The sequence below is a fragment of the Medicago sativa genome, chromosome 1, assembly GCF_051527215.1.
Source record: "Medicago sativa cultivar Bolivia chromosome 1, Bolivia_mono, whole genome shotgun sequence".
NCBI classification, from domain to species: domain Eukaryota; kingdom Viridiplantae; phylum Streptophyta; class Magnoliopsida; order Fabales; family Fabaceae; genus Medicago; species Medicago sativa.
In genome coordinates, this window is record NC_140749.1 from 77134225 (window position 1) to 77155168 (window position 20944).

Consider the following 20944-nt stretch of genomic DNA (forward strand, 5'->3'; position numbering starts at 1 on the left):
TTAACAATTGTTAAGGTACAAATGAACTTGAATTAATAAAACTAACCTTAATAAAAGTACTAAAATTATTATTTTTAATGAAGTTTTTTGGCACTATTATTTTAGCCACACAATTGTATAAATATGTGTATGCAGGTTGTGGGTCTGGACAGTGTAGTACACTTACCCGCGTCCATACCCACTTAATTTTGCGGGTAATTACCCATACCCAAACTCAGACCCATGAAAGCAGAATTTTATCATACTCATTGCGGGTACCCATCGAATCCGGGTCCAATTGTCGTCCCTACTTGCTATTCTTTCTTAAAGCAAATAATGATGCAACCCTTACATGTAATGGCTTCTAGGGGCTGGGTGATGTCACTACTCTAGAGGGGAAAATATTACTATTTAGTGTATGCATTTCATTTTAGAGGGAGTAAAATTGATTTTAAAGGCGTAAAATGATTTTAACATGTTTGATTGCTCTCAAATATGATTGATTTTTTTTAAAGAATTGATTCAACTTGAAGTTAGTAATTGAAATTTTTGATTTCAAAGCTGATTTCAATACACATATTCATTGTTCAACTCGCTTTTACATAAGTATATTCAAACATAGTATACTATAATTTTATCTTCATTTCACTTTCAAACATAATCAATTAACTAAAAATCAATTTTCGTCAATGCAAAACCAAACATACACTAAATATATTTGAATTAGTTAAATTTTGCTTATATTTGAAATTGACAAATACACCCTCCGGTCATTATTATAAGCAAAATTTTGCATTTTAGATACATTCAATTAATAATATATATGGTCTTTATTATAGACTACATACATCATTTAATGAATGAATTTAAAATGCAAAGTTTTGCTTATAATAGTGACCAGAGAATGTATAACTCTATTTTTACTTATATTCGAGATTAGAGGATCTATCCTCAATAACTTTTTTTTTACGAAAACCTCCGTCAACATCAATGTTTCGAACAAGCAATACAGTAGTTATATATGTGTGTGTGTGTTGAAACGTGTAGAGTTCGTATTCGTTATTTTATTTTTGATGAAATTGTTATAGTTTTCGTATTCATTATTATTCATCCAACTAGTCACTTTTTGTATTATTTATTTCTTATGTCGTATTGGAACAATACTTATGCTCATCAACATTGCATTTATGATGGTTGTTTGAGTCCACATTCATTGGCAAATTTTAGAACAATCACTACTTTTTTTTTTGAGAGAAAGAACAATCACTACTTGTATCTAATTATTAGCAACTTTCGCATTCTGGCGTGCGTGGAGTCCGTGGACCAGTTTATAAGATTCTGTAAGCAAACAAAGGATGTGAGAGCTATTTGCCAAGTTAACGAATACGACATGTGATTCAGACCTTTTATTTTGGGGGGATTAATTTGAATCCTGAGGCAATTGTAATGGGGAAGTAAGAGTATTTCTCGTTTTTTTTTTTTTTGAAGGAAAAGAGTATTTCTCGTTGAAAAATAAAAATATGTGGAGCAAGAATATTAGGTTTTATATTGCACAGAGCAGTTATAACAACACTCTATTTTTAACATTCTTTTAAACATTTACTTTTTTTATTGGTTTAAATTAAAGTGAGTCTCATACTTCATACCTTATAATCCTTACAAAATCATATTGTAAGGAAGGTATCAATCGTTATAAACTCGTGTTAAGCCTTGCTTTTATTCTATATTTGCGACTTTGATTTTTTTTAATACATCTCATTCGTGTCAATTACTTTTAAGTTTAACGCGTGAATATAAATGATGGTCGACGATCCAGATTAATAAATTCTTATATCATATTATGTTTTATATATCATTAATTAAATTAATAATTCAATTGGTAAGGACAATGCATAATATATGCAAGGTCTGAAGTTCAAACTCCGACCACCATCAAAAAATATATGGGAAATAAATAAACTATTTATGGTAGTTGTGTTTTATTTCTGAAAATAAAAAATTATTGGGACCTATTTTAACAAATTATTATGTGTATTTTTGCACATTTTCTTTTTATTATACCCTCATTTTAAACAACCAATAAATTCATAATTTTTTGCACACACTTTATCTTTCCAATAAATTTAATATGTTATCTTTCTTTCGTAATTAACAAACAATTGTCAGTTATTATATTTTTCTCCAACAAATTCCTATTTTTTTGCTCTCTCTCTCTCTCTCTCTCTCTCTCTCTCTCTCTCTCTCACAACAAAACAATTGTCAATTTTCTAAACATTGTGCACATCTTTTTAATTATTTTAAGTCAATATAAAAATTATTTCAACTTCACGTTAATCAAAAGTTAAGAAAAAATTAACCTTCTTCCAACTCCTTTGATCAATGTTAAGGCTTCAATTGTGGCTTCAACCAATGCTAGATTCACACTGTGTGACATAGATTTAAATGTTGAGATTATTCCTTTACCATATTTAAATATTGTTGTTGAAACATCATTAACAAACCAACCTATATTTGGTATAAAGGAGTCAAATGAAAATAACTTAGAAGAGGAGACATAAGAGAGCAACAATGGTACTGGTACAATATTTATCTTTTATGTTTGTTTACTTTATCACTTTTATCATATTCTACATCATGTTTAAATTCAAAGATAACAAGAAAAAAAAATTCGTTTAAAAAAAAAACAAACAAACTTTGTTTAAAAAAAAACTTTAATTTTCCAAACAGACAACATTAATTAGTTTTATTGAAAAATATAAGAGTAATTGACAAAGGGTATAATTGACAAATCGTATCTTTAAAATACCAAAAGACAATTAAATATGAACGAAAAATTCACCCTAAAAATATACTTAAAAAGGAACGAAGGAAGTATACAAAAGTGGGTAGTTCTTGGTGGTTGTGTTTTATTTTAGACAAAAAAATTCAGTCATAATTAAGGTTTTCTAAAAATATATTTTAATAAAGTTGATCAAAGAGGGTTAGAAAAGTATTTATATAATATTAATTACTCCAAAATATTTCTTTCAAAAGAAACTAATTATTAACTAAAATTAATAATTTTGGTGTCCTGAAGAAATGTATTTTGTGTGAGTTTCTAATTGATATCGTCATTTCGTCTGTTTATAAAAAAAAAACTTTTAAAATAACAAATATGAATATGTTAATTGTTACACGCTTTTGGCCCTGAGGGAGGGATTTGAATTTCGGTTGGGCGATGGAAACTACTCCTTCTGGTACACTAATTGGTCGGGCACATGTAAATCAGCTGAAAAAGTTTTCTTTGTGGACATTCATGATTTGCATATGCGAGTGAGGGATGTTTATGTGGATGGAACCTGGAATTTTAATTTGCTATATAATAATATTCCAATTGGTGTCAAGGAGTTTTTGCAATCGATTCCTATGTGTCTACATCCCACGATGAGGGTTTGTTACACATGGAAATGAAATTTGAATGGCCTATACTCAGCTAGGGATGAATATTTTTGGCTTAACCAATTTGAATTTGTTGGTAATCTAACACACAACATCTCATGAACGTGGCTATGGCATATTACTGCTCTTGAGAAATTGAAATTTTTTCTTTGGACGACGTTACATAACTCTCTCCTTACCAGGTCGATGTTGTGCCATCGTGGTATGATCGAAATGAACATATGTTTGCTTGTAATCAGGATGCTGAGACTACCTTCCATTGCCTTAGGGATTGCGACTTTGCAACTCGTCTTTGGAAAACTATTGGCTTTATTGACTTATCTTTCTTTTAAGGGGATGATATTTATGTTTGGCTGCGTCATGGTATTTATGACCATTCTAGATTTATGTTTATGTTCGCTTGTTGTTGGTTATGGCGCACTAGGAATAGCTTGTGTATGACAAACGAGGGTCTTTCTCTCTTTTCTATTCAAATGTGTTTGGACAACGATGCTAGCTAATCTTCTGGCTAAGTGCTTCCTCAAGCAGCATCCAATTCCACTCATGCGAGTGATAAAGTGGAACAATAAGGGTGGTAAAGACATGATTTTGAATGTTGATGGCAGTAGCCTTGGCAATCCCGGTGTCTCTGGTTTTGGGGGTTTGCTTAGGAATGAGGATGGTTCTTGGATCCGTGGTTTTGTTGGAAATATAGACTTCTCTAACATCCTGCATGCAGAGTTATTGGCTATTTATCATGGGTTATGTATGGCTTGGGAGTTTGATATATTAGAGTTGTGGTGTTATTATGACTCAAAGACCGCAATGAAATTGATATCTGAACCCGTCAATTATTGGCCCGTCAATTATTGGCATCACTACGCATATCTGAACACGTTCACATGCATCACACTTTTCGGGAGGGGACGACTATGTTGCTAAGTTAGGAGCTGGTAGCCATGAGACCTATTGTTTTATTGCAGTTGCTTCAGCCAGAATTAGCCTACTCGTGCTAGTAAGATTTCTTTTTCTAGATAGTTTTTATGTTCTCCTTTTGTGTTTCTTCTCCTATTGTACAAAAAAAAAAAATATGTTAATTGTTATATTACTGTTTTATCTCTTATCACGATTCGAACCAAAACATTTAACTCCTTGATTTCTTAATTCTTTCAACAACCAAGAAAAAACTCTTTGACTTCAAAAAAAACACTATGATTACTTAATTATCAATAGGTCTTTAAGTTCGAAGAGATTCCATTAAGAAAAGTTTGAAGAGATAGATTTTTCCCTTCACGTTAAATAGTGACATTCTGTCTACTTTTGAAGGTTCGCGTACACATAAAACCGGCAAACATGTAACCGATTTTAGTTGCAAGACCAAAATTTGCTTACTTTTGGTCCTACACGACAAAAAAATGATCCTTCTGACAAAGTAATGAATTATTAACTTTATTTTTTAATTTGAATTTGAATTCTAAAAAAATATTAATTCTGGAAATCAAATTTTCAGAATTGGAATATTTTGCAATAAAAAAAAGGATGTGTGGTGTATGAAGCATAAAGAGGGGGTGTAAGTAGCATTTATTATCCTTAATAATAAAATGGGCCGAAGATTGCATAATATCTAGTTTGGATCATTGTGCTTCTTCCACTTCATGTTAAACGAAGAACATTCTGGAAACAACAGGTTTTGTCTCGCATCATCATCATAAAAAATCCCAAAACGAGGTACAACGCATACAAGGTTCCTTTTGTCTCTGACAAGGGTGTTAGAGCTTCTTCTCTCAAACAAAAAATGAGGTAAATATGATTTCTGTGTTTTTTTTCCTGCACTTTTACAATTTTTCAGTAGTGCATGCAATTTTTTTTTTTTTTTTTTTAATATGTTTCATGTTCGATGCTTAGTTGTATTAGGTGTTTTTGTTTCATATGGTGGAACTGAAAACAACAGTGTATTATTGCATCGCATGTCTTTGTATCATTCCTAAATCCTAACTGTGAATAGTTTAATTGAAATGGTTTGTGTTTTAGCTACGCTGCTATGCTGAATTGTAACTATCAAGAATTGGGGGTGTTTTATAGATGACATTAAATTTAGAGTAATGATATTTAGACACCCATTTTTTCCACACCTCCAACACCTGGTTAATCACGTTTAAAATAGATGAAATTAGTTCAGTTGAGTAGATGGTTAATTCAATTTATGGTCAAACTTGTAGTTAATTCAAATTCAAATGCATTACTAGCCCCAATTTCACAATTTTCAGTGTGATCTAAGTTAACCATATACTCAACTGAGTTAACCACAATTATGCATGCAATTAACTACTTGTCGAAGGTGTAGGAAAAGTTGGCTGTCCATGAAACATTTTTGTTAAATTTATTTTGGTATTATGCGATCACTATTTTCTAGTGTCTATTCAAAGGTGCCCTTTACATGAATTGAATGAGAATTGATGGTCAGTGCTAATTGAACAGTCATGGAAATTATATTTTGTTTGTGAACGTTGTTCATTTTTATGTTAAAATTAGGCATGGTGGGTAGTACAAGAAAATATGTCATCACAGTTTATGATAAAAGATTTGGTGGGTGAATAAACTAGTTTCCTATCTGATTTTCTAATGCTTGAATGCAGTCGTCATCCGGAGGTCAAGTGGGCTCAAAGGGCTGACAAAGTCTATGTCACGATTCAGTTGCCGGATTCCAAAAATGCAAAAGTGAACCTTACTCCAGACGGTGTTTTGACTTTTTCTGCCACTGCTGGTGCTGAAGACCACCTCTATGAGCTCCAGTTGCCACTCTTCGACAAGGTTAATGTAGAGGTGAGAAAACATTTCTAATTCATGGATAGCATTGGCGCATAGTTTAGAATGTTAATGTTTATATTCGTTTTCCAATGAGTTAAATCATGGCATTGTCTAATACATGCATGCACTTATGGGCATTGTTAAACAGTCCTTAGTTTCATATTCATTCTAATTTCAATATTCTTTGTAACTAATTTTCTTGTTAAGGTTTTAATGTTTTTCGCTAAGTAACAGTTTCTGTTATGCTTTCATTTGCACTGTAATGTTTTTTATTTTCTCAATGTGTTTATTTATCAATCTCTGCTATTGTTTCAGGAGAGCAAAATTAACGTAGGAGTGAGAAGCATATTCTGTGTAGTGCAAAAGGCAGAGGATGAATGGTGGAAAAGGTTACTGAAAGCAGAAGGGAAGCCTCCACATTATGTGAAAGTTGATTGGGATAAATGGGTGGATGAAGATGAAGATGCGGGTATGTACACGTTTAAACAATACTGTGCTACTTAGTTTTTCCAAGTTATAAAGGGTATTTTTATTTTACGTATCAACTGATTGTCTGTTTATTAGGTCTCGGTGACCTGGACTTGGGAGGGATGGATTTCTCGGTATGTAATGTTTTTCGTTTAATTCTCAGTTTCAACTCCTTCTCTTAGTAATGTTGTTTGTCCTAATTAATTTTTGTGCTGCAGCAATTTGAGGGTGATGATGCAGTGGGTGCGGATTTTGACGACGGTGATGATGAAGGTAAGTCTGCTGCACATATTGTGTTAATTCTTTTGACAATTACTCTGTCTTAAGTACTTGACTATTATAAAGCATGGTTGACGGTACATGCATATGTTGTGGCATGTACTTCTTGCATTTGTAGATTACATTGGGTGGTTTACTGCTATTTAAGATACTCTTGGGAAAACTTTCATCTTGCATTGGTTGATGGTAGTTTCCTGTTTCATCTTTTGTGTCTGGCTGACACTATATCTAATGGTTTACTTTTAGGGGCGTGTCTGTAGGCCGTATTAATTTATTCTTGTTGGAAAATTAAATATTTCATTTCAGTTGATGAGATGGTTTTTGGTAGACATTTGGAAAATTGAAATTGACTGTAGGGCAACTATGTTTTAGGCTAAAGTTTGTGGCTTTTCTAGTGGCTTAGAGAGTAGCTTGTAAAGAATTGAACTAACCAGTGAAACTGATTAAGTTATTCAATGTGTAACTTATAATTGTCATTCTTTTGAAAAGAGAAACATACACTCAATAATTCAGTGTTTTTCTAGTGAACTAGTAGCCTACGCAGGTTTGATTACCTGCATGAGGCTGCTTGATATCATATCTTACCCCACCTGGATGGCTACCGTGTTACCCCCAGTTGCACCATTCTGGATTCCTGAGTGATAGAATAGCTTTAAACTGGCCCACCAAATCTGATCTTGATCATAGTTTCTACTGAAAAAAAGCTCTGCAATGTTGTATCATAATTTCTTTAATCTTAAACAAACGGTCCCTTCACCATCTATTACCGTTTAAGTGACTCTTACGACTCATCTCAAAAGTCACTCGTAATGTTGCAGCAATGCATGACTAAGTAACAGTACAGAATTTTACTGTACAATTTAAACTCTATCCAAAAGTTAAAATTGACATTCCTACTGTTGTTTATAGTGCCTCAAGCTGTAGACCTAAGGAACTTAATTGTCATATTGTTGGCTTAAATATGTCTGTTTGCTAATTGTGCAGTGCAAGAAGCGTCAAAACCTGAAAAACAAGAGGGTAATGATAATGAGGGAGGTTCCACGGTTGGAGACCAAGCTGGCAAGAGCACCGTCCAGGAAGCTGCTTCAAGCACATAATATCATTGCAGTTTAAGATCTTATACTCAGGAAAATGCTTTTAGATGTGCACTGAAGTTTCAGTCTGACTGTAGTATCGTTTGGTGTAGATGTTTAAGATATTAATATCACTATCTGTGCGTCCCTAAACATTAGCTTGTATTATGATGAGGCAGCGAAAGCTCCTTCAAGTTGAAGTACGATAGTGTACAATTGAGATGTTTATTTATTGAAGGAAAGACACGGTATCTGGATTTTCTATATTTTTGGACTTCTTATTTGCTCCCAAAGAAAAGCCCTTCACGTTGCTTACCAAAGCTAGGCTGATGTGCTGCATTTTTAGAAGAGGTGTACTTCTTTTTAAAAAAAAAATAATGTTTTACAAAATAATGTTTCAAAAACAATTTACAGAGCAAGTTTTTTCTTTGTTGGATATAGAATAAAAATTTTCTAAAATGAAAGAGAAGATTACAATTAAATAGACCCTAAAATTGGTTTCCATTTGGTTTGGTTATTGAGAGGAAAAGAGAGCAATAATAATATTTTCTATCCTTTTGCTCATTGTGCAGGAAGGAAACGAAAACATGATTAATAGAAACTTGGATTTGAAAGAAATTGGATTTTCTATCTTACCTTTGAAAGAACGTTAAAGAAAAACAAGCCAACAAAAACATGATTAATTTTTTTTTTAGGGAAACAAAGAATTCTGCTCTTTACCCAAAAGTTTTTGCTCATTCCCAACTGAAAAGACCAAAATGCCCCTGCGTGAGTTAACTCACACTAGTGCAAATCTCGGCATGAGTTAACTCACGCTAGTGTAAATCTCTGCGTGAGTTAACTCACGCAGATTTAACACTAGCGTGAGTTAACATGTGTAGGGGTATTTTGGTCAGTTTAGTTGAGAATGAGCAAAAACTTTTGCTAGTGCAAATCTCTGCGTGAGTTAACTCACGCAGATTTAACACTAGCGTGAGTTAACATGCGTAGGGGTATTTTGGTCAGTTTAGTTGGGAATGAGCAAAAACTTTTGGGTAAAGAGCAGAATTCAAACAAAAACATGATTAATAGAACTTGGATTTGCTGAAAAACCCCAAAAGTGAGAATTGAAATGAAGAAGGGTTCAATAAAAAATAAATAAAGAACCTTGCTCCTGCGTTAGGAATGAACACAGCTAAGTACATAGAATTTTTTACTTGTATATTTGAAACTACATGTCAAAACGGATTTGAGATAAGAAAGAATATTTTGGTAAGTAATCATAATCTATCTATTTTTTTCTATCCAGATCCTTAAATTGTAGAAGATAAATAAACTTGAAGAAAATAGTTTTAATCTCAATTTCCTTTCATCTTCCAACAAATAAAACAATTAGCTAACAATTTTTATTCAAAACAAATGACAATTTACACAAATGACGATTTGAATGAAAATTTCTAATTCCGAAAAAGAGGAAGGGATTAAAAGGTGTAAGGGTTTGGGCAAAAATAACAAAAAACCAATCCGAACCGGTTAATCGAACCGAACCATACTAAAATTAATTGAACTATTATATTGGTTATCTAACCGAACCATTATTTTAAAGACAGTTCACTAACTGAACCGAACCGTTGTTAACCGTAATTAATTGTTATGAACCGAACCGAACCATTACAAATCAATTAATTCCTTTTTACACAATTTTTTAATGAAGGACCTTTTATATTTCTATTACTCTCTCTTCAAAAAATATTTCTATATCCATCAATCAATTTCTATTACTTTTTCTTCTTCTTATCTTATTTCTTTTTTTCTATTTCTTTATTATTATTTTCATTGAAAAATAAATATTCTAAGTCAAGTAATGGAGCAACAACCACGTAATATTCTCAACAAAAAAAAAAGAAACCACGTAATATAAGAACTCCTATAAATTATGTAATGATTTTTGATGCTATTGATCTAAATCTCTCCCGTCGTCGTCACACACTTGGTACAAATCTTCACTCTTTTGCGTCCTTCTGTTGTTCCTCACCATAACCTCATCAACGAGGTTCAGACTACTACAAGAAACAATTAAAAAATATGCTTGATACACAATTCCTGCAATTACATTAAAAAAGGACTAAAAAACAATTAAATTCGCAAAAGGATTAAAAAAATTCAAAATATAATAAATTTTGGTTCGGTTCGGTTCGGTTAGTAAGTTACGAAACGGTTAACCGAACCATAACTTTGGTTCAGTTCAGGTAGTTACAAATCTTAAACGGTTCGGTTTGGTTATTCCGAACCATTTCAACATTTCGGTTCGGTTCGGTTTGGTTAATATGGTTAACCGAACCAAACCCACCCTTAGTAACATCCATGGTGCGAATCCTGACAAGGGAGAAAATAGTAACATAACAGCTAACATTTGTCATTCATAAAAAGAAAAAAAAAATTAAAATTCAACATGTGTCACATGACAACAATTTTAAACGCATCAAGGTTGCGAGGTATTTGCTACTATTAAACAAAAGAACATGTATTCCCACCATTGCTTTTAAGTGAGAAAAAGGAATACATGTAGTTAAGACATTAGAAAATGATGTAGCAAAAAAACTTTGTTGAGGTTTTTAATATCACCATTTTGGTGACTGTATAAGCAAAATAATTGGAAACTTAAATTGCACTAATGCCTCTAAAAGCAGCAACTGGCCCATTTGATGTAGTTCCATATCAGTTGTTCAAATCAGCCTCTACCTCGTCCTCGTCCTGCACCTACCACGAGAAGAACAAATATTAGATTATTCATATGATTCAATCACAACATATATGCTATCACAACATGAACTATAGTATATATTGACAATTTATTTTTATAATTTATTACTTATGTTTAATATAACTTGAACTGCGACATTCCTCTTTTCCTTTAGCATCCGAACAAGTGTAAACTTGAATGATAATTTAATAATTAAATTGATTTTTTTTTACGCAACAGGAGATAACCTAGGTGAAAACAAAAGCATAACAGCAGTAACCGCTTCCAGAGCAAATTGGAAACAAATGAACACATGATACTGGTGCAATACTTGCATTTTGGAATGATATATAAGGGATGATTTACCTCTTTCCACCTCGGCCAACCCTTCCTCGGCCTCCTCCCTACCTCTCGCTCTTCCTCGTCCCAAACTTGGTGTAAGTTGAAAATACTTAATAGTATTCCCACGAACGTAGCATTTAGGGATATACCAAAATCTATCTCCATCCTACATTGCCAAATTCAATCAAACACGGTACGTTATAACAAACAACAAATGACATTATCATAAATAAATATCGATAATATGAAGGAAAGCAAGAAGGGCTGTCAAAAAAACATTACTTTAGAGGTACATATGACTTCTCGAAGATGGATGTTCATCCATGTATCACAATTTACCAAATGGCCGTTATAAGTCTCCCCATTTTTCAGTTCAACCAACTGTTGCAACAAAGGGGGAAAAAAAAAAAAAACACAAGTTACAAGGTAACACAAGTTGTATCATATTTATATTTATACATATATAAACAAGGTAAAATAAAACAAAAACTTTACGACACCGACGATTCAGATCAAAGACATGCCCCGGTGTCCCGGACATTGTCGCAACATTGTTTCACATGATTACATAAAATTATGTCATATTCTAAAAAAATTATAAGTGCCAACGTATCTGTGTTGGTGCTTGATTGAAAAGAAAAAGATTTACTAACCATTGGGTGGCCTTGAGCAGTCTTGAGAAGGAAAAATGGCAACTGCAAAGAAAGAGTGAATTGTCAAATAATGAATGGAACCCTAACCCTAAACATAATTGTATCATTAAAAAGGCAGAAACGTAAAAAAGATTAAATATTTGAGAAAAAAGAGTGAAGTTGATGAGATCTAGGTATTAATGATTCAACCAAATCGTTGTTTTGTGGTAGAATTAAGAAAGAAAGAGTGACTTACCATGTTATCGTGAATTGGTGGTTGATTTTTAAGGAAAGAAAGCGAAGATGGAGAGATGCGATACTGGGTTTCTGTATTTGTGATTTGTGGAGAGAGAGATAGCTTCTTTTATTCTATTTTACACTCCCGCTCTAGCTAGCAGGTATATAAAATAACAAATCCTTCTTTTTCAAATTTAAAAATACACTAACAAACAAGTTGTAACAAAAAAGAAAACATTAAAAATACACTAACAAACAAGATGTAACAAAAAAGAGAACAAATAAGCAGAGCATATTTTCATCTCTAAAATAAACAAAACATATTTTCTAGAAGCGTTAAGCACGTTTTGTTAGGGTATTCGTTTTGTTAGTTTTTTCTTTTTATAGTTAAAATACTAACATATAGTTAAAATCCATAGACGATATTCAATTTTGTTGTGTAAACTAGTGGCAACAACCCCACGGATACATTTGACTTTAAATTTTTTAATGAATTTTGCACATTACGGTGTGGATTGATGCGAACTGAAGCAAAAACTATAACGTTGATTGCATATTTAGGCTCTTTATTTTGTCACAATATTCTCCTGAATAATATAAAGATTTAGATATATTTATGGGAGGTTGTTTTTTGAATATGAAAGAGGAAGTTGTTTCATAATTAAATGTAGTAAAACAAACTTTGAAAGTAAATATAGTTCACCTATTAACCCACTTGGATTGGCTTAGGACCTGGGAGTGTGCTCCTCCTTAAGGTCTCAGGTTCGATTCTCCCTAATGCTAATGTGCCAATTTAGGTGGGCTAATTTAGCTTCTTCAAAAAAAAAAAAAATATTGTTCACCTATTATAGAAAACTAAAAAAAAATGTATTGGAAAAGTATTTTGAAGATTTAGAAAAATTCTTCAAATATTAATCAGAAATATTTCCTTTTATTTTCTACAAAAATACTATTAAATAAGATGAAAATTTCTCTATTTTTCCCTCTCCCTCCCTCCTCTAAATTTATGTGGAGGATTTACGTGGGAAGAATGTATTGATTGACATGAGCATACATACAACATATGTAAAGGCAATATATTCGTGCTGCACGTCATTACATTTATGTAGAGAACCAATCTTGTACTTTAGTTGTATACGTGGTTGTAAAGTTGAGCACATGTAAAATATTCAAATTGAGGAGTATCAATGAAATAAAATTACTTTGTTATTGCAGAGATGAATGTAATGCAGATTGAAAACGGCTAAATCAAAAGGCCAAATTAAAAAATGTGGGTAGAAACAGTTATTAGAAAATATTTTATTTGATTTTTTCTATTTTTAACATTTTTTTTTTTGCATAGTTCTATTTTTATCACTTAAGATGATGTGTTTAGTCAAACAAGCGTTGGATATGACATGTATTATCCATATTTTATTTGATTTTTCCTTTTTTAACACTTACGATGATTTTGTAAAAAAACACTTACGAGATGATGTATCTAATTGAGTTACTTTAATTAGATGATAATGTAAACTTGTTTTACACATCCTATTCTAATTAATCTATTTTTTTTAATTATTATTTTACAAGTTTAATGATATTATACATTTTTTTAGGAAATGAATACTAAACATATAACTCGGTCAACAATGTCTTGTTCAACACAAACTTTATAATGAAACTATTGTATTTTAAGCAATATGGTGGAATAAAGGAACACCAACCTGAAATGAAAAGCCAACGTATGATATGCATGCCCACAAAACATAAAGCTAGCCCACTGATTTTCTTTACGGCAATTATTTGTAAAATAGCAGTAATCATAAACAAAATAGTAATTAGACGAGAAAAATAATATAAAAGAATGAGTACGATCGGAGCAAGGCCAGATGAAGGAAAAAAAAAAAAAAAGAGTCAATAATGAAACAGCAAGAATGAATCAACGCCCCTATAATTTTGTAGAGACCATTAGCGCAGTACATCAGGCATGCTTATGCAAAGACACTCAAGACATCCCTCCATAAAATGTGAAGTTTGAGAGCAAATGTCATGTACATTGAATTTGTACAAAATAATTTACATGATGATCCCTTAACTTACAATCTAAAAATAACTTTTGGAGCAAAAGTCCATAATTAATTACTCCTGCATTGTTAATTCTGACCTCTTATGAATTTTCGTCAAGTCAACTAAATGCCGCATGGTTGGCCTGCCATGAGGACAATTCCATGGTGATTTCAGCTCTGCCAAATGCTCAAGTATCTGAAACAATTAGAGTAAACTAAAAAACTCAGTCTAAAATTCAATTTCCTTACATTTATTGTTCAACTAAACCAGATACTTGTAAAGGTGTGCACGTGTTATAAAATAAGGCGAGGGGCAATGCTAAAAGTAATGTGTTTTGCTACCTTCTGCATTTCATTTCTTCCAAGTGCATCACCAATCATAATTGATGATCGACATGCTCGGGATGCCAACATTGCACGAACTCTTGGAGGGCAGACTGAATCTGAGGAATCTTGTCTATAACTACCAATTATGGAACATTCTCCATGACCATCACCATCAGATAGAGTTGAAATCAGGTCCTTAACATCTGTTGGGAGAAAAATGCTTATCATCAATCACTCGATGCAATTTTTATTTCTTAATAATAATCTTTATTTCAATAACCATTCTATGCGCAATTGATTCACAGTGATTAAGCAAAATCTCAAAAAAGAATGTTTAAGTAAAAAAGTTCCCTTGCCATTCACAAGATTCAAATATGTATATGCCAATCTTTAGATCCAAGCTTAGAACCAAGGGTTTATTTGAAACATTTTCTCATTTCTTATTTCGTTTCTGGTGTGTTTCTTGTAACATCACTGGTCCTCGTTTCTAATACAGAATTTCCAATATTTCAGTGTAATAAATTTGTTGTTTGTCTTCTAAATTATCAATAAGACACCATTTTCTACCATCATCTTGATACAAGGTTATGTGAATGGCATCTAAAATCAACCAAAGTCGTGTAAGTCAGCTAGACTTCCAGCCTGGCCTGAACCATCTTCCGAAATAAATGCAAAAATTGAAAACTAAAAAGAGTATCATGCACAGAAAAGCATGTATCCAATGCACAAAAGAATCACATATCCAATCAAATATCAAATGACATTTGAAATCAACCAAAGCTGTGTAAGTCAATAGACTTTCCAGCTTGGCCTGAATCATCTTCCGAAATGAATGCAAAAATTGAAAACTAAAGAGTATCATGCACAGAGAATCATATATCCAATGCACACAATATGTTTTCCCTTGGTCGATCATGACTATATAAACCAACAGAATCATTAAATTAATCACAGATAGAATCCATAAAATTCAAAGGTTCTACCTTCGACTCCAAACATGGTGTTTTTACTGTAGGGGACAGACTTTAATTTATAACGGCATCCAGGTGGTGCATTTAGATCCTCTTCCAAAGTAAATCCATTCTTCCTGAAATGGATATAATGCAAATTCATGTTACTAACTACAACCATAAAGATGCAAAAAAAACGCAACTAAAGCATAAAATATTGGATCTAGAACATTGAACTCAATTTTAAAGATAACCCCCACGGAAAAAAAGTATCTTACTGTAAGAGTGACTGAATCAAATATAATGGCATTTCCAACAACCTTTCATAAATTATGCAAATGTTTTAATTTCTAATGTGCATGTGGCATTTATAGCTGACGCAACACACAACCATTGTTGAAGACATTAGCTTACAGGAAACAACTAGTTGAACAATTTGAGGGCTCTCAAGTTCAAACTTCACAGCTTTGGTTTTTGTTTCTACATGCCTATCGCTCAAGCTTTGTCAACTTGAACTTTTTAATAGATGTATTCTCTTTTCTCAGCAGTAAGCACGTCACAAATGCATCTTAAGATTATCGAACATCATACTTTCCAAAAACATCATATGAAATCAAATTCAACAAGTTATTTGGTGGTTTAAATATATAAAATCTTATATCTGCATCTTCACATGATTAAGGATCCAAGTAATGATTTCAAACATATACTAAATCCAATATACATATGCATGTTTTTTTTTCAATATCAATATATCATTGAATTATTATTAAAATTATTTATTCATTATCAATTAAAGCAGCACAGGTCAGCCATTGAATTGACACAGCTGTCAAGTCAGTCATGTCAAGTTTTGCGTAGTAGGGAAATTCATGACTGGTGCATTAGGGTGACACTAATTATTACTTCAAGTGATCCTTAAATACACAAAAAGATAATCAATATGTTCATTTTCTAAGGCTGATCATCCGTGGCAAGTGGCAACTCACTATGACAATCATACTAGTTAAATGAGAAAGTGAATAAAGAGATCATGGTGCAGCATCATTTCAGATACTGGCTATAGTAAACTAGAAACACAAACAGTCTGTAATGATGCAAGATTGATATTAGAATCCTGTTGATGAAATATAGTTTCTGACAATAACACAAAATATGGAGAATCAATATATCACCGCTTGATAAATATGGCTCTAGTTATACCTGATTATGTCCATGTGAATTGAAGCAACTATTTCTTCCTCAGGGGATAACTCCAATCTTATTGGCCTACATATGCAATTTTTATTAGTAAAATTAAGATCATGAACAAATAAAGAAAGGATAAAATTACGCTTGTGCTTTTACAATCAAAACTTATACTCTAAACATCCTTTGTAACTTTGAACTCAACAAGTCATTTATCTACACCAAAACTTTGCAGCAGAATAAGTAATTTCCTTTTCCAGCTTTACCATGTGATTATTGACAGTTCCCAGAAGTTCAGAGGGGAAAAAGGAATACTTATGTATAATGATCGTAAAAGAATAAGTTCTCACCTAAGCAGAGGTTGTTGGTTCAATATGGTTGATTGGGACAGACACTCAAAATTGTATTTCTCGTCAGCAGCATGCTGAAAATAGATTATTCTCCATCACAAATCATGTTTTTTTTTAAAAGAAATATAAAATAAAGCAAAAGAATGCATTTATATGGATTAATCATTCTACAGGATGGTGGAAGAAACTGCAGAATCTGTAGTTTCAAAAACATAGTGGAAGTTACCTGATCCACAATGAATAAATCTTGATCCAATTTACCAATGATAAATCCAAGATTGAATTGTCCAATCACCTGTTAAAACATAATATCAAAGTAATAAGCCTTTGAATACATGATATATTTAATCTGAAATTGTAGGTATAATTGAGCAGCTAAAGATTTAAATATGATTTTAGTATGATGGATTAGATATGCGGATTTTGTATTCCAAAAACATTGATTTGGTTTTATGGTGGACAAAAAAACTTAGAAAAACCTAACAACTTGGTTGCACTTTTCCCACTTACTAAAATAGCATTGAGTATTGACATCTGGACAACCAATCAGCACAACAACATCCAATTTAATAAAAAAAAATATGAATCATACTAACAACCTTCATTCTGCTGAAGTATTCCTTCTTGAACAATCTTTCCAGTTCGGTGGCTGCTGCTGCCAAAACCCTTTCTTTCTGCTGTTCAATGTCTGGCTGTGAAAGCTCCAGAGTTGCAGCCGTATAGTGACTAAAAAAATTATGAGAAAGAGTAAGCATATATATGATTTTCCTACTTTATAAGGAGAGTACGAAAATATAAACCTTTTGCCATTAGCTTTTCCATATCTGTATTTGCTGGATTGTACCAAAGAAAGTCTCTTCTCTTTCCTACTCTTAAGGTCTTGAAAAGAAAATTGCATGTTGGAGAATATCTTCTGACCAGAGGACTTGGGAGAATCTAATCGTGCAGGCGATGAACAAATTGGAGGGTCTGAGACCAAAACATGCTCTGTAGTATTTATCAGATTGTTGCTAGATGGTGTAACTGATGCTGTATCAGCTAGATGTGTTTTATTCTCTTGATGTAGTTTCTGCAAAACATCATATGCAAGTATGAAACAAAGACAAAGTGGCAATTTTTACTTTTACTTCTCAATGAATACAAGCTAAAGACATTAATATCATTTTCTGATTTAGTAACGGGTTAGCCACTAAGGAACTTCAACTTAAATGATCGTAAACACAAATTTCAAAAAATGTCATTTTTAATGAATGAGTGTCAAATAATTCTATAAATCAAAACATAGTACAATAGCATGCAAAACTATGCTTAGAGAACTGTAAGTGTAGATATATGAAATTTAGCGATTGAAACCAATCTTCGGAATCCTTGACTGCAAACCAACGTACCATGTTAGGTTCTCTGTCAGTAGAGTCTTCTCTAAAAGACAGTGAATTTACACTGCTGTGGTTGATGCCATCAGGATTACGTTGCTGCAAATTTTCAATCTCACTTGGCTTAGAAGTTTCATTAATTTGGTCCAAATGAAGATATGATCTTGTTATCAGGTCATTGGTTTCAGTATTTACTTGTGGAGCTTGATTTCTAAGGACAGGCACTTCAGATAAGGCTGTAATGATGTCATCGCGTTTTCTTTTACTTACAGCAACAAAATTGTTAAGGGTTGACTGAACATGTCTTGATGAATCAGAAGAATATTTATCAGAAGAGCCCCCACTCACAACTGTCCTTGAGACCAGGGTAGCTTGATTGCGCAAAGCAATATGAGTAGATGTCAGCTGTCTTCCACTCTTGTCACCCTTTAAAGTTTTGTGCGCTCTGAGTGTGAACTCCTTGCCCATTAAACCCCCACCACTCTCACGAATCAACCCTTCTTCAACATGTGAGAATAGATCGCCATCATCAGATTCAGAAGCATTATTAGAATCGGTAGTGTGTTTCTCCTTATGCTCATTGAGAGATATACTACCACTGTTGCGGTCAGAATTATTCTTATCCCGAGAAATACTAGCAGTATTGAACTCAGTATAATGCTCTTCCTGAGGAATCGCCACATTCAGGGATGCCGGTTTCGTTACGATAGGAGACTTCTTCTGAGAAGAACGCAACTCAAAACGGTCTTCTTTTGCGGCAGGCCACATAAATTCATTGACAGCATAAGAGGCATTATCAGGAGAATAAATTTGTTGTAAGCCCTCTCTAAGGGCTTGCAATAAGGAAGTTTCTTCAGAAAAAAATATTTTCCTCTTATCAGGAGTTACATTGACATCATATGCTTTCGTTGGAACCGTAAAATTCATGATTGCAATGGGATATTGTTTAGAGTTTGCACTTCTATATAACTCATTCACAAGTTTTCCGATTTTTGGCATATCCACTGGTCTACCGTTTACAAAAAAATACTGTCTATCTCCCAAATTCCTTCCGTTACCCAGTCCAGGCTTGGAAAGAAAACCATCAACTTTGCAGCTCTCAGATATACATAATGACATGGGCTCCAAGCAGTTGAAAGTGTTCATGCCAAGCACTGTTATGATGTTATCTTTTAGAGAATCATTTCCTTGGGTTTTAAGTACCACAGATTTTACATTTTTGCCAGTTGTGTTCGTGCAGCCAAATCGAACGCCTTTTGCTATAAGGGCATATGCCTGAAGAGTACCCAACAGAAAGAATATATCATACTTATTAACAAACTCAGTGAAACAGGAATAAAAAAGGCAAGAATTCAGCAGAAAAACGAACAAAAAATAAATCCCAATAGGAATAGAATGGAGTAATTGGATATTAGTCCTTAAAATTGTAGAAAGTAATAACAACATGTCCCCCACATTATTAATATTCTAAATGATCACCGAAATTGCATAATGCTAATCAACTTCACCGATTTGTATGTATAGGTTATCAATGCATCTCTGACATTTTGCACTAAATTTCAAATTAATTCCTGATATTACCAACCTAATGTCATTATAGTCCTACAAATAACAACGTAGGGACAAATTTGATTAAAATTTTGTAATTTCTTAGATCGTTTAGGAATATCAATAATAAAAAGCACTAGATTGATACAGCCTTACAATTTCAAGTACCAATTTAGGTATTTACTCAAATGGAAAACATTCGCGACTATGAAAACATAGAACATCATAGAATAACTAAACACACAATCACTCACATTCAAGAGAGAAACCAGCTTTCCATATTCCTTACGTATATTCCGCTTAAACTCTTTGCTTCTTACAGGAAGACTCGAGAACAACTTCTTAACCGTCACAGTCGTTCCAATTTGTCGCGCAATTTTCTTTTCCGCCACAAGAACACCGGAATGATTAAACGTCAAATGTGTCGCAACCGGTTCATTCACCGTCCTCGTTTCAATAGTCAAATTCCCCAAAGCACAAAGAGAACTCAACGCCTCACCTCTAAATCCAAAAGTAGTGAGAGACTGAAGATCATGAAACTCTGATAGTTTCGAAGTATGATGCTTAAGTCCAAGAACCTGAAATCATTTCAAACAAAATATTAAACAAGCTCAAAACCCTAATACTACATTTTTAAAGGGGTAGTAGAATACCTTGAAGCTGTTTGGTGAAATGCCGCAACCGTTATCGGTGACTTGAAACCATTCTTCGCCGAAGTCTTTAAGAGAGATTTCGATGCTGGTGGCGCCGGCGTCTAAGCTATTTTCGACGAGTTCTTTAACGGCGGAGGAGAGGTCGAGGATGACTTGACCGGAACAGATTCTGTGAACGATTCCTTTTGCGATTGGTTTGATGATTTGCGATTCAATCGGCATTGCTGCTTTTCACAACAATCGATTAACTGAGCTAGCGATAATTGGGAAGAAAATGGGTGGAATTTTGCCGCCAAAATTGTGAAGAGAAAGAAAATGGTTTCTAAATATTCCACACTTCCAATTTTTAAGGTGACATTAATTATGTTTTTTTTTTTTGCATTTTTTTAGGGGTGTCTTTTGCATGTTTCTATTTATAGTAATGATAAATAAACAAAAATTTAATAAAGATAATGTAGTTAAAATAAAATTCTAGTTTTAAAAAAAAAAAAAAATAGTAAAAGTACAATTCTCTCTTGCTTTTTATACATTTTTCTTAAACTAATGGCTA

At 32.9% G+C, this 20944-nt stretch overlaps 3 protein-coding genes across 4 annotated transcripts; 1 reads left to right on the forward strand and 2 right to left on the reverse strand.

Moving 5' to 3' along the window:
- The first annotated feature begins 5027 nt into the window (after positions 1–5027).
- Positions 5028–8288, forward strand: LOC146957622 (uncharacterized protein OsI_027940-like). The gene is made up of 6 exons (XM_085737657.1): positions 5028–5196; positions 6033–6219; positions 6520–6673; positions 6769–6806; positions 6891–6945; positions 7936–8288. The coding sequence occupies exons 1-6, from the start codon at positions 5192–5194 to the stop codon at positions 8046–8048; spliced, it is 552 nt and encodes a 183-aa protein (XP_085593783.1). The 5' UTR covers positions 5028–5191; the 3' UTR covers positions 8049–8288.
- A 2186-nt stretch (positions 8289–10474) lies between these two features.
- Positions 10475–12098, reverse strand: LOC146957623 (sm-like protein LSM4). 2 transcript variants are annotated; one of them, XM_085737675.1, is made up of 5 exons: positions 11977–12098; positions 11742–11783; positions 11371–11469; positions 11113–11254; positions 10475–10757 (listed from the first exon to the last, which is right to left on the reverse strand). In XM_085737675.1, the coding sequence occupies exons 1-5, from the start codon at positions 11977–11979 to the stop codon at positions 10735–10737; spliced, it is 309 nt and encodes a 102-aa protein (XP_085593801.1). In that variant the 5' UTR covers positions 11980–12098; the 3' UTR covers positions 10475–10734. The 2 variants fall into 2 exon arrangements, with proteins under 2 accessions (XP_085593801.1, XP_085593795.1); XM_085737669.1 differs by having other exon boundaries at positions 10475–10763.
- A 1776-nt stretch (positions 12099–13874) lies between these two features.
- PMS1 (DNA mismatch repair protein) lies at positions 13875–20696 on the reverse strand. Its single transcript, XM_085737747.1, has 11 exons — positions 20395–20696; positions 19996–20319; positions 18209–19468; positions 17621–17889; positions 17420–17546; positions 17047–17115; positions 16821–16894; positions 16486–16551; positions 15316–15419; positions 14348–14535; positions 13875–14201 (listed from the first exon to the last, which is right to left on the reverse strand). The coding sequence occupies exons 1-11, from the start codon at positions 20614–20616 to the stop codon at positions 14079–14081; spliced, it is 2826 nt and encodes a 941-aa protein (XP_085593873.1). The 5' UTR covers positions 20617–20696; the 3' UTR covers positions 13875–14078.
- Between the last annotated feature and the right edge of the window lie 248 nt (positions 20697–20944).

Coding starts and splice junctions, on each gene's coding strand:
- PMS1 (XM_085737747.1), bottom strand. CDS start 20,616: ATGCCGATTGAATCGCAAATCATCAAACCAATCGCAAAAGGAATCGTT. Junction 17,547..17,620: donor GGAAAAGCTAATGGCAAAAG/GTTTATATTTTC, acceptor TAATTTTTTTAG/TCACTATACGGCTGCAACTC. Junction 17,116..17,419: donor AATACTTCAGCAGAATGAAG/GTTGTTAGTATG, acceptor ATGTTTTAACAG/GTGATTGGACAATTCAATCT.
- LOC146957623 (XM_085737669.1), bottom strand. Junction 11,470..11,741: donor CTGCTCAAGGCCACCCAATG/GTTAGTAAATCT, acceptor TTGTTGCAACAG/TTGGTTGAACTGAAAAATGG. Junction 10,764..11,112: donor GTTGGCCGAGGTGGAAAGAG/GTAAATCATCCC, acceptor TTCTCGTGGTAG/GTGCAGGACGAGGACGAGGT.
- LOC146957622 (XM_085737657.1), top strand. Junction 6,220..6,519: donor TCGACAAGGTTAATGTAGAG/GTGAGAAAACAT, acceptor CTATTGTTTCAG/GAGAGCAAAATTAACGTAGG. Junction 6,674..6,768: donor GGATGAAGATGAAGATGCGG/GTATGTACACGT, acceptor TCTGTTTATTAG/GTCTCGGTGACCTGGACTTG.